Here is a 12,359-nt window from a genome sequence, read left to right on the forward strand (position 1 = left end):
ACATTTAAAGATAAGATTTATGCCTATGATCCCCCAGAACATCTGGATGATCTCATTGACATTGCTATTCGTCTCGATTCCAGAATGGAGTTACGTTGTTGGGTTCTCCTCCTGTGTTGATTCTCCTTCCAGTTCCCAGGTACTTTAAACATTGTTGGCAGAATGCATTTTTTGCGAAGGGAAAACAACAATGCTTGTCTGAGGGTCTCTGTCTTTATTGTGGTGGCCATGGTCATCTGACTGCATCCTGTCCAGTAAAAGCCAGCACTCGTCAGTAGTTGGGAATTCTGGCGAATAGAACCTTTACATCCTACAGAACATTCCATGGTGGGTGCAGGGTTCTTCTTTGCGAAGAAAAAGGATGGCTCTTTGTGTCCCTGTATAGATTATTGGGGGCTGAATGACATAACAGTTAAGAGCAGGTACCGCCTGCCTCTTATTTCTTCAGCCTTCTAACTCTTGCAGGAGGCGAGATTCTTCACAAAGTTGGATCTGCACAATGCTTACCATCTTGTTCGGATTAAGGAGGGAGTTAAGTGGAAGACGGTCTTTAACCTTCCCACAGGGCACTTTGAATATTTGGTTTTACTGTTCAGCCTGTTCAATGCCGCAGCCATCTTCCAAGCAATCATTAATGACATGCTGAGAGATATGATGAATAAATTAGTTTTTGTGTACCTGGATTATATTTTAAAATTCTCTCCCTCCTTCCTGGTGCACATCCGGTACGTCAGACGAGTGCTCCAGTGGCTGAAGGAGAATCAGTTGTTTGTCTGAGAAGTGTACTTTCCATGCCCATTCGGTCTCGTTCTTGGGTTCTATTATTTCGGTGGAGGGGATTCGCATGGACCCTGCGGAGGCGAGGGCCGTCTCTAACTGGTAGGTGCCTGACTCCAGAAAGAGTTTACAACAGTTCCTGGGTTTTGCCAATTTATATCAGCGATTCATCAGGAACTTCAGTCAGGTGGCGGCCCCTGCCTTGACCTCCACACCAAGGCTAAATTTGTCTGGACTGTGGCAGCTCAGAGTGCTTTTGATGAACTCAAATGCAGGTTTACTTCTGCTCTAATTTTTTTACACTTGACTCTGCTCTGCAGTTCGTGGTGGAGGTTGATGTATCAGACGTTGGTGTTGTAGCAGTTCTTTCTCAAATATCCACTCAAGATAATACATTACATCCAAGTGCTTATTTCTCACATTGTTTGTCTCCTGCAGAGCGAAATTATGACATCGGCAATTGAGAGCTGCTGGCGGCAGGACTGTCTCTGGTTGTTAAAATAACCACATCATCTGCAGCTGTTAATGTGTTTAATGTGTTTAGCGGGATAGAGAACAGAGAAGCAGCGTGCACAGAGTGGAAAGGGCTTGAATGAAGCGCATTTAGCTCTAGATAAAAATACAAGAGGATGTAGCGTTGAAAGATCATAAACGACCCTGAACACTTGTGGTGTAAACTACTCCGTTGTTTTGACGCACTGATCACTTGTATCTGTAGAAATGGTAAAATGCCGCAATTATGTCCCATGGCCCTCCATTTGAATACCGCTGATCTAAAATCTATTCCGATTCATTAAATGTCACAGCTGGTTGCAATGATTAACTGACTCATAACCTAGAACTCAGGCAGACACAAAGGGAAAAGCAGAACATGCATGTGACATCAACACAGTTTTACTGATGATCCATTATAAACCCTAAACCCAGGATAGAGTGTCTGGGTGAATTTGGTGTGGACTGTGTGGATGAGGCTCATTGTGTCCCAAGAGACGCTGTGGAAAGACAGAGTTCCCGCACTGTGATCCACATACACTCCTATTCGACGGCTGATGGGCTTTACTGGGAGTTTAGTCTCTATCTGATTTTGTCTTAATGCATATCTAGAGGAAGAGCAGATCAAACTCCAGGACTGATCATTAGATCCAAACACACACTCTTTACCCGATCCCTTCCTGCTGATGCTCTTATATGACACTGATATATACACGTCACCACTCCACTCAATCTCCCAGTAACAGCGTCTACACACACTCTCTCTACACAACACTTGCTGATTATATCCATCAAATCTGTCTGGATGATCAGGATACGGCTGCTCTGTGAGAATGACAGTAATCACCCTGTTCCTCTCAGACAGATGGAGGTGTTTATTCACTGTGTTCAGATCCAGAGTGAGCTGATGGGAATCTGATGGAGGTAAAACACATTGCAATCAGGAATTATGACTTTTTCTGATCTTTTAATGTTTCTGAACTCTTCATGTTCAATATATCATCAGTGTCTCAGTACAGTTTTCCAGATATCCTGTGCAAATCATAATTTACATGATCAACTATTAAACTCTTCTGTCATGTTTTCTTTCTCCTTCTACAGGAAAAACATGAACACACTTTGAGTTTTTCTGCTTGTTTCCTTAGTGACTTACATTGTAAGAAGTCCTTCCTGGTCCTGGGAACAGTTGGTGGTGAAAGTGACATGTTGGTGAAAGTGACTGTGGAAATCAACAGACATGAAAAGTGTGATTATCATGTCAAGAGAAAATGATCCCTGCATCCATTCCTAAGACATTTCTAACATGATGACATACATGAACTTTACCTCTGTCAGAGATCTTCTTGAGCTCCTCTTTGCAGAAAGCCTCCAGTTTGTCTCTCAGCTGATGGACAGATTTCCTCACGCCATCAAAAGAGGAGAGAACACTGAAGGGATTGTCATTTACATCTGTAGATTCAGGAGGAGCTGAGAGAGACTGGAAACTCTACAGAAAACAGAAATCAAAGCTCATCACCTCCACACTTCAGCCAATAACCTGCACTACTGTCAGATTTGAGCAGCTCTTGTTGATCTTTAGTAACTCTCCTCAATCCAGCACTTTCACAGCATCAGCTTCATTCTTCTCATATTCATTATATCATGTTAGAGCTATATGTGAACTTTCGGTCACACACTTTAGATTAGGGTCCAATTCTTATTAGTAACTAACTATTAAGTATGACTTTTGCCTCAATAAACACCTAATGACTACTTATTAATAGTTAGCAGGTAGTTAAGGTATTGGGTAGGATTAAATATTGGGTAGGGATGTAGAATATGGTCATGCAGAATAAGGCATTAATATGTGATTTATACATATGAATAAACAACCAATATCCTAGTAATATGCATGATAATAAGCAACTATTTAATAGTGAGAACTGGACCGTAAATTAAAGTGTTACCTAACTTTCTAGTTGTTACGTATCCGGCGCCTGCTGGTTCCTGCTACTCCCCACCAGAGGTCGCCGGTTCACCATTTCATTGCACACACAGTCGTACATCACTCTGGACTACATTTCCCATAATTCCCTATTTAGGAACCAATCACACACTCGCACCTGTTTCCCATCAGTGGACCCTTTATAAGCTGCACCCAAACACACACACAGGGCTGAGTATTGTTTAGTCGTATGATTTCTGTGTTAATTCTTGTTCTTAGTTCCTAGCCTTGCCTTGTTTTTGACCCTGGACTGTTTCTCCCTTGTTTGATGATCGTTTGCTGCCTGTTTTGACCATTGCCTGTGACTTGGATTACTCTTCTGCCTTGCCCTTATGTTTCTGTTTGCTGGTGTTTGACCCTTGCCTGTACAACTACAGTCATTCTAATAAAGCCTGCGTTTGGACCTACCCCTTGTCGTCACGACTCCCAACGTTACACTAGTAAAACCCTTGGATGACAAAACATCTGCCAATAACATAAATGTAAATGTAAGAGATCAGGCACATCAGTTGACATTCAGGGCCATTTCTAGGTGCTTGTATTGGGCCCCACCAGCTGATGGGGCGCCCAATGAGTGCCTCAAAGCCCCCCTAACCACGGTAACAATCACACACTACTTTAGCAAACACATGCTAAGTACATATTAAGTACTCAATTAAGTACATACTGAGTACTCAATATTAGCATAAGAAATACATGATTTTTTTATTAGAAAGACTGCAATAATAAATTCAAATATTTAGTGTGATTTGAAATTATATATAAAAAATAATATATATAAATATATGTTTAAAACAGCAAAATAATGCAAGTTTAAAAAAAAAAAAACATTTGTTCAGAAAACATGAAAGTGATTAATTCATGTTTTGAAATAAAATCTTGAGGTCATTAATATACCAACATCTATCCCACTGTCACATGTTTGGTTTATTTGTACATGTTGTCACATGTCTTCCTTTGTTCAGTTTTCCTGCCACTCTTTAGTTGTCATAGTATCAGATTGATTTGAGTTTTAGTTCAGAGGTGTCTTGTCATTAACTCAATAGTCTCTGTGTACTTAAGCCTTCTGTTTCTGTCAGTCCTTTGTCTGGTGTTTGTCGTGTTAAGTTGGTCTGCTATTATCTTCTCGTGATTATTTACATCTTCATTTGTGGATTTAAGTTTATCTTCGGACTCTTGTTTCTTGTGCCTTTGTGAGTGGGTTCTACACAGCAGTACTGTGACACCCACATTAAATATTTGTATTAATCATTTCATTATCCTGATCAAATGCATCAATCGCCATCTTAGCTGAATTACATTGCATAAAATGGACTCTAAAAAGTTTAAAACATGCTGGGAATGTCATTAAAATCTTTGTTTATTGACAGAATTATAGGGGAAAGTTTGCTAAATTCATATTTGTGTGATGAAAAGGCATTAATATGTGATATTTTTGTTTTCATTAATTTAATTTACGTAGAATGTGAAGTAGTATTACAAAACAATAAATTAATATATGCTTGGACTTGGACTAATTTAGCTTATAACAGCACGAAGTTTTGCTGAAAAAATAATAGGCTACTGTAGCATTATTGAAACTGAAGAAACAATACTCTCGTGAATCTTCTCATTAACAAAGGCACAATATAAGTCAGAGATTCATTATGCAGTGTGTGTAGATTGTGAAGTGTGAGATTTTAATGAAACTTTGTGAGATCGCGAACTAAAATGAGTGACAGCTTTTTAGTGATTGTAAAGTGAGTGCTCTTTGAGGCTATAATAGCTATAATCGGTTAAATAAAAATTATTTTTTTTCATGCTGCTAAGAGGACTGATGGCTGGAAAGTTTTGGAGGTGACATCTACATCAAAAGTTTTCATCTCCAATTCTTAATTCATCGTGTTTCCAGGAGCATCAATGAATCTTTGCACCTTTTTTAATAGTTGTGTTTGAGTCCCTCAGTTGTCCTCAGTGTGAAAAGATTTGTGAATCTGCATTCGTCTGCCCTCTTCATCTGTGACAGAACAACTGACCACTCAAAACAAATTAAGAACAATATGGACTCACCAGTATTGCGGTTTCTCCTCCTCCCTGAAAGCAGGCCATATCTGGGTTATCTGGCCTGGATGCTCCGGAATGGCAGCCTCTCCCTCACAGCCAGCGAGCCCGAGGTGCCCACCTGAGTCCCCACCCTCGAATCCTCCTCGTCTTCGCCGGTCCCGTCCGGTTATCTGGATGCTCCGGTCCTGTCCGGACATCACCTTCAGCCTGTAACCCTGCCTGTCTTCCTGATCCCATCTCCATCACTGGTCACGACCAGCCCCCTGGATCCATTGGTACCACCGATGTCATCAAGCTCCTCAGCTCTGCCGAGTCCCCGGCTGCACCTCGGGCCTCCAGGCCCACACCTCCACCTCAACCTGTCAGCCCGTCGCCATCACCTCAACCCACCACTCCTTCATCACCTCCACGGTCCGCCTGCCTGGAAGCTCCGCTGGGATCGCTCGACACTCCAGGTTGGCCTTTGGCGGTCAACGCCCAGCTACAGCCACTGACTTCCAGGATTTGGGCTGCACCCTCACCCTGCACCCCTTTGGCATCACTGGACTCCTCCCTTCCTCTGACCTCCCTGTCGGCCTCCCTCACCACATCGTCACCCCAGTCATCCGTTAAAAACTTAATCGCCTCAGTCCCGTGAGTCAGCCGCTCAGTTCCTGTCTTCCAGGTCTGCGATGTCGCCACGGTCCGTCAACCACTCTGTTCCGCCGGTTCCTACACCACTAACCATGGTTCCGTCGCCAGCTGTTCCCGTTTAGTTCCCTCATTTCCTCCTGTGTATATATTCTCCCTGTTTAGTTCAGTCCTTGTCGGTTATTGTTTGTGTTTGTAGCACACTGTTGCGCTTCTGCCTGCTTGTTGGATTAAACCATTTATATTCATGAATCTGCATTTGTCTGCCTTCTTCATCCGTGACAATGTTTGCTTGTTATGATGCATAAATCTCAATTTTAACAATAAAAAGTATTAGACAGACAGTGATGCATGTGCAACAACAATAATGTGGTCTGATCTACTGTCTTAACATAATATAACTTATTCTAAATCATAATATGGTTAGTTTCTATTAATATCAAAGGTTATATGCTTAATATGTAGCTCTGACACATTTTGTATATGGGGTACCTGCTCCATGTCTTTATCACCTAAGGGGTCCTTGCCCTGAAAAACTTTGAAGACCCCTATTCTAATTAATTGTAAGTGTGAACTTGTGAAATGAGTTTGGATTTAGATACTGTTTACTCGTGACTTCCAGAAGAAAGTGTTTTCCTAGGAGATTTCCAGAGCTGAACTGCATTTGTAAGGGTGTCTCTTTTAAAAGAAGATGATCAGATCCTGTTCTTCTAGATCTCTGTTACCTGCAGGTAATGGATGTGATCCTGTGTGTGTGAAAGCTGCTCCAGCTCAGCGTCTCTCCTCCTCAGATCATTGATCTCCTGCTCCAGTCGCTCCAGTCGTCCTTCAGCTCGACTCACTGCAGTCTTTTCCTGATCTCTGATCCGCTGTGTGGCCTCAGAGCGGCTTCTTTCAATGGAGCGGAAGAGCTCAGTGAAGATCCTCTCATTGTCCTCCACTGCTGTCTGTGCAGAGCGCTGTTAGGACACACATCACAATCACACAGTGGCTTCAGTGAGTCCTGACTGAGACTTCTCAAACTTCTCTTCTTCTCCAGACTCACCTTATGAGACTCCACAGCCTCTCTCAGCTGCTGAAGATCTTTCTCTCTCTGCTGGATCCTCTGCTGGAACGACCTCTGTGTCTCCTTCAGCTGTTTCTGCAGCATAAAACCAATAACAGCAAATGTCACATTACACTGTCACTAAATCATCATATGAAGAGGTTGTTTTTTTTGTAAAAATGTTCGTGTTGGTAAATGTTTACGGTGCATTTTCACCATATTTTGTGTTAAGTTCAATGCGGAGCACAAATACGCTGAGCAGTGAAACTCCACTTGCAGCTACTGTTCACTTATGTTGACATCTGCAGTGTGAATGATGTCACCTGATCATATGAGTGCCAATATAAATAATGTCAACATTATTTCATCAGTGTCTAATTTAAAGGTGCCCTAGAATCCTTTTTTCACAAGATGTAATATAAGCCTAAGGTGTCCCCTGAATGTGTCTGTGAAGTTTCAGCTCAAAATACCCCATATATTTTTTATTATTAAATTTTTATTGAATTTTTTAATTTTATTTAACTGCCTATTTTGGGGCATAATTAAAAATGCGCTGTTTCTGCGTGCGTCCCCTTTAAATGCTCGTTCTCCCCACCCCCAAGCTTGCAACTCTATAATACATTGCATAAACAAAGTTCACACAGCTAATATAACCCTCAAAATGGATCTTTACAAAGTGTTCGTCATGCAGCATATCAGATCATGTAAGTATAGTATTTATTTGGATGTTTACATTTGATTCTGAACGAGTCTGAGGCTGTGCTCCGTGGCTAAAGCTAACATTACACACTGTTGGAGAGATTTATAAAGAATGAAGTTGTGTTTATGAATTATACAGACTGCAAGTGTTTAATAATGAAAATAATGACAGTCTTGTCTTTGTGAATACAGTAAGAAACTATGGTAACTTTAACCACATTTAACAGTACATTTCGTTACATTAACATGCTAACGAAACATTTAGAAAGACAATTTACAAATATCACTAAAAATATCATGATATCATGGATCATGTCAATTATTGTTGCTCCATCTGCCATTTTTCGCTGTTGTCCTTGCTTGCTTACCTAGTCTGATGATTCAGCTGTGCACATCCAGACGTTAATACTGGCTTGTCTAATGCCTTGAAAATGAGCTGACATATGCAAAATTTGGGGTCATACATATTAATGATCCCAACTGTTGCGAAACAGTTGGTGTTATGTTGAGATTCACCTGTTCTTCAGAGGTCTTTTGCACAAATCAAATTTACATAAGAAGGAGGAAACAATGGAGTTTGAGACTCACTGTATGTCATTTCCATGTACAGAACTCTAATTATTTAACTATGCTGAGGTCAATTCAATTTTCAATTCTAGGGCACCTTTAAAGTTCATACCTGTTTCTCTGTCCTCTGTGCTGCAGCTGATACAGTGTTGTGGTTTTTATGTTCATCCATCGTACAGAGCACACATATACACTTCTGATCAGTGCGGCAGAAAACCTCAAGGATCTTGTCGTGTTTCTGGCAGATCATCTCCTGCAGTCGTCCAGTGGCATCAGTCACTTTATGTGGCTTACGTGAGTGAAATTCCTCATGACGGTCAAAATGAGTCTGACAGTAAGACTCCAGACACACCAGACAGGACTTGATGGCTTTGTGTTTTCTTCCAGTACAGACGTCACACTGCACATCTCCAGCTCCAGCGTAACAGTCAGCAGGAAGGTTAGTCTTCTTCAGTTTCTCCACCACTTCAGCCAGCATGGTGTTTTTAGCTAAAGCAGGTCTTGGACTGAAGGTCTGTCTGCACTGAGGGCAGCTGTAAACTCTCTTCTGATCCTCCTGATCCCAGCAGCCTGTAATACAGCTCTTACAGTAACTGTGTCCACAGGGAATGGCCACTGGATCCTTCAGGAGATCCTGACACACTGGACACAGGAACTCATTCTGATCCACTGAAATTCTGGCTTCTGCCATTTTACTGCATGAATACAGAGACACAAACACACAACAGATCAACTACACCTCAGTTTCTATTTCCCTGAACTCATGTGATTCTTGTTTCCTGTTTCTGTTTGAGTGACGTGTGCAAATGTCTGCAAGTCTGTAAAGTCACAGATTATAAGACGTCCACTAGATGTCAGCCTCAGACAATCAAAGAATATAAGTTACAGAGAATCAGGACAACACCATTAATAACTGCAGTAAAACTCCATCCTAATTATTACATCTATACAGTAAGAAGGTGTGTAGGCACCTATTGTAATCGTTAGTGTTTTTATTATTATTATTATTATTATTCCACTCTTGAGTCTATGGCAGCCCATAGAACCGGTTGCGGGAAAGTTATGAAATTTGACACACAGTCTGAACTGTCACCATAGCACATTTGGTGTCTCTCAATCCCTCGAGAGCCACCAACTGTCCAAAGTTGCACTCACGGTTAGGTTAATAAATTTTGAACTGTAAGGGCTAGAAACATTTTCTTCCCTCTGATTCCTTGTGTTACATCCAAGGATGTATTTTTTATTTGCATTCTTTGTATACCTCTGTGGAAATGTGTGATGTGTTGGTGTCTGTTTTCTCTCCCTCTGTTTATACTTTTTCCTTTTGTGCTCCATTTCTTGTTGCCACTCTTCCTATCACTCAATAGGTTTGTACCATCTGGAGTCAATTCCCTGCTCATCAGTGGCAGAGGTGTCAAGTAACGAAGTACAAATACTTCGTTACCTTACTTAAGTAGAAATTTCGGGTATCTATACTTTACTGGAGTAATTATTTTTCAGCTTACTTTTTACTTCTACTCCTTACATTTTCACGCAATTATCTGTACTTTCTACTCCTTACATTTTAAAAATAGCCTCGTTACTCTTATTTCATTTCGGCTTGTTTTCATTCCGGCTTTAAAAAAAAAAAAAAAAAAAATATCCAGATAAATCGCGCCATCCGGATAGAGTGAATTTGATTGTGGTTGGATGAGAAGATAAAACATATAATGTACCATTCTGACACCCTATTGGTTTGTACGTAATCCATCACACCTGCACATCAAATCACGTCACACTCCAGCAAGGAGGACTAAAAGGTGCGTTCACGCGGCCTTGTAATTCCTGTAGTTACGAGATTCGAGCTTGTAAAAAGCGTTCACGTCCTCGTAGAGATCGTAATTACAGCTTGTAAGCTGGGAGTTTTCTGAGAGCTCCCACATGTTCCACCTGACCGCTGTAGATTCATTTAGGTGTTGATAGTGGTGTCATGGAAACGCATAATTCCTAGTCCAAGGACCAAAAGGACGTGAACAGCTCCGAATATAACGTCACGTGTTGTCATGTCAAGATTCCGGTAAATACGAGGTGACGTGAACGCAGTAATAGTCAGTGTTGGGGGCATTACTCAAAAAAGATTGTAATGTTTGTTGTTCAATTAATGAAACTGTGTCTAACAAAACATCTTATATTTTACAGAACGGTCCGCACATGGTGCAACTTCACAACATGACTAGGCGTCTCCTTCAGGTAGGACCAACACCTACAGGTAAGTACTTCACTACTGACATCTAGTGATTAGACTAGGTATATGCACATATCATGAAATACTCACTTATCATGACATCTCCTCTTTTTATTTTTAGATTTAAGGTTTCACCATTACTGCATTTAAATTCTTGCACACTCACTTAACAACAACATATTATATAACAACTTAAACATTATGCTCTTTATACAAACCATCTCTTAATTAACATTCAACTGTCATTACTCTCTTTTTGCATAGTAACTACTTAAATGTCTGTTCACTTTACTAATGCCTCCTTTACAGGTCAAGTCTCTCAGGTGGTTTTACTGTGCGTTTGGATCTTCGCAATTCAGGTAAGTGTGTCTCCTTTTCATCCTCTTTATTGTCTATAACTGGTTCTGTTTCCGATTCTACAGGTGATGTATCCTGTGGCACTGTTTCTTGTGTTTTCAGCAAACTTCTCCTATTTCTTCTCAGGATCTGACCATCTTCTGTTTTCACAGTGTAAGATCTCGGATAAACCTCCTCAAGGACTGTGGCTTTTCTATGCCAGGTATTGCAATCCTCAAGTCTTACTGTGTCATTGTTAGCAAGAGGTCGAAGACTCCTGGAGGTCTTATCATAGTTCATTTTCTGTCTCTTTTTTAGTTGCATTTGTTTCTTTTGCAACCCTTTGATTTTCTTTGGTTGTGTCAGGTAAGGCAGGGTAGTACGCAATTTTCTTCCCATTAGCATCTCAGCTGGAGATAAACCATGTTCCAGTGGTGAAGCACGGTAATTTAACAATGCTAGATATGGGTCAGACTTGCTGCTCACTGCTTTCTTCAGTAGCATTTTAACTATATGTACTCCCTTTTCCGCTTTCCCGTTAGATTGTGGATATAACGGGCTCGATGTCACATGTTTGAAATCATACTCCACTGCAAATTCCTGGAATTCTTTGCTATTATAACATGGTCCATTGTCACTACAGACAACCTGAGGGATTCCATGCCTTGCAAAGATTGACTTCATGTGTGTGATTACACTGGCAGTAGATGTATTTGGAAGCAGAGCCATCTCTGGATAGTTAGACAGGTAGTCCACAACAAGCAGATAGTTCTTCCCATTTAAGACAAACAAATCTGTTCCAATTTTCTGCCACGGCTCACTAGGTGTGTCAGTGATGATCATTGGCTCTTTTTGCTGCTTTGCTCGATGACTTAAGCAGGTATCACAGGTTGACACCATTCTGTCAATGTCAGCATTAATTCCTGGCCAATAGATGGCTGTCCTGGCTCTCCTTTTGCATTTTTCTGCTCCCAGATGTCCCTCATGCAATCTTCTCAGCATTTCCTTTCTCAGTGCTTGTGGTATTACTATTCTATTCTGTCTCAGCAGAAGTCCTTCTACCACACTCAACTCTGTCCTTATATTGTAGTACCGTGAACATGCTTCCTTTTTCCAGCCTTCATTCAGAAGTTTGATGACAATCTGTAGCTCTTTGTCTTTCGCGGTTTCAGCTACAATCTGTTTAGACTTTGCATCAGTCACTGGAAGAGCACCAGCTATCATGTTCACATGAAGAGTCACGTCAGCTTCTGTAGAGCTCTTGTGATGTGTCTCACTGTCTGAGGTTGCTCTGGACAGGGCATCTGCTAGCACTATGTACTTTCCAGGTGTATATATCAGTTCAAAGTCATATCTCTGAAGCTTCATCATTAGCCGTTGGATTCTCGGTGACATTTCACTCAGATTTTTCTTGATGATGGCTATTAGTGGCTTGTGATCTGTCTCCGCCACAAACTTTGGAAGTCCATACACATAACTGTGAAACTTCTCCACCCCATACACCAGTCCAAGGCACTCCTTCTCGATCTGGGCATAACGACACTCAGCTTGCGTCATTGTTC

General features: G+C 41.2%; 1 protein-coding gene across 1 annotated transcript; it reads right to left on the bottom strand.

Moving 5' to 3' along the window:
• Positions 1–1,414: 1,414 nt before the first annotated feature.
• LOC137024817 (tripartite motif-containing protein 16-like) lies at positions 1,415–8,981 on the bottom strand. The gene is made up of 6 exons (XM_067392704.1): positions 8,350–8,981; positions 6,972–7,067; positions 6,652–6,885; positions 2,596–2,755; positions 2,423–2,488; positions 1,415–2,184 (listed from the first exon to the last, which is right to left on the bottom strand). Exons 1-6 carry the CDS (start codon positions 8,926–8,928, stop codon positions 1,661–1,663), a joined length of 1,659 nt encoding a protein of 552 aa, XP_067248805.1. The 5' UTR covers positions 8,929–8,981; the 3' UTR covers positions 1,415–1,660.
• Positions 8,982–12,359: the final 3,378 nt, after the last annotated feature.

This window comes from Chanodichthys erythropterus, chromosome 8 (genome assembly GCF_024489055.1).
Source record: "Chanodichthys erythropterus isolate Z2021 chromosome 8, ASM2448905v1, whole genome shotgun sequence".
In the NCBI taxonomy this organism is placed as follows: domain Eukaryota; kingdom Metazoa; phylum Chordata; class Actinopteri; order Cypriniformes; family Xenocyprididae; genus Chanodichthys; species Chanodichthys erythropterus.

What these genes read in the sequence shown, in the direction of transcription:
- LOC137024817 (XM_067392704.1), bottom strand. Translation starts at nt 8,928, where the DNA reads ATGGCAGAAGCCAGAATTTCAGTGGATCAGAATGAGTTCCTGTGTCCA. An exon ending in AGGCTGTGGAGTCTCATAAG is followed by an intron (nt 6,886 to 6,971) that starts GTGAGTCTGGAG and finishes GTGTCCTAACAG; the next exon opens with CGCTCTGCACAGACAGCAGT. An exon ending in CAAGAAGATCTCTGACAGAG is followed by an intron (nt 2,489 to 2,595) that starts GTAAAGTTCATG and finishes TGATTTCCACAG; the next exon opens with TCACTTTCACCAACATGTCA.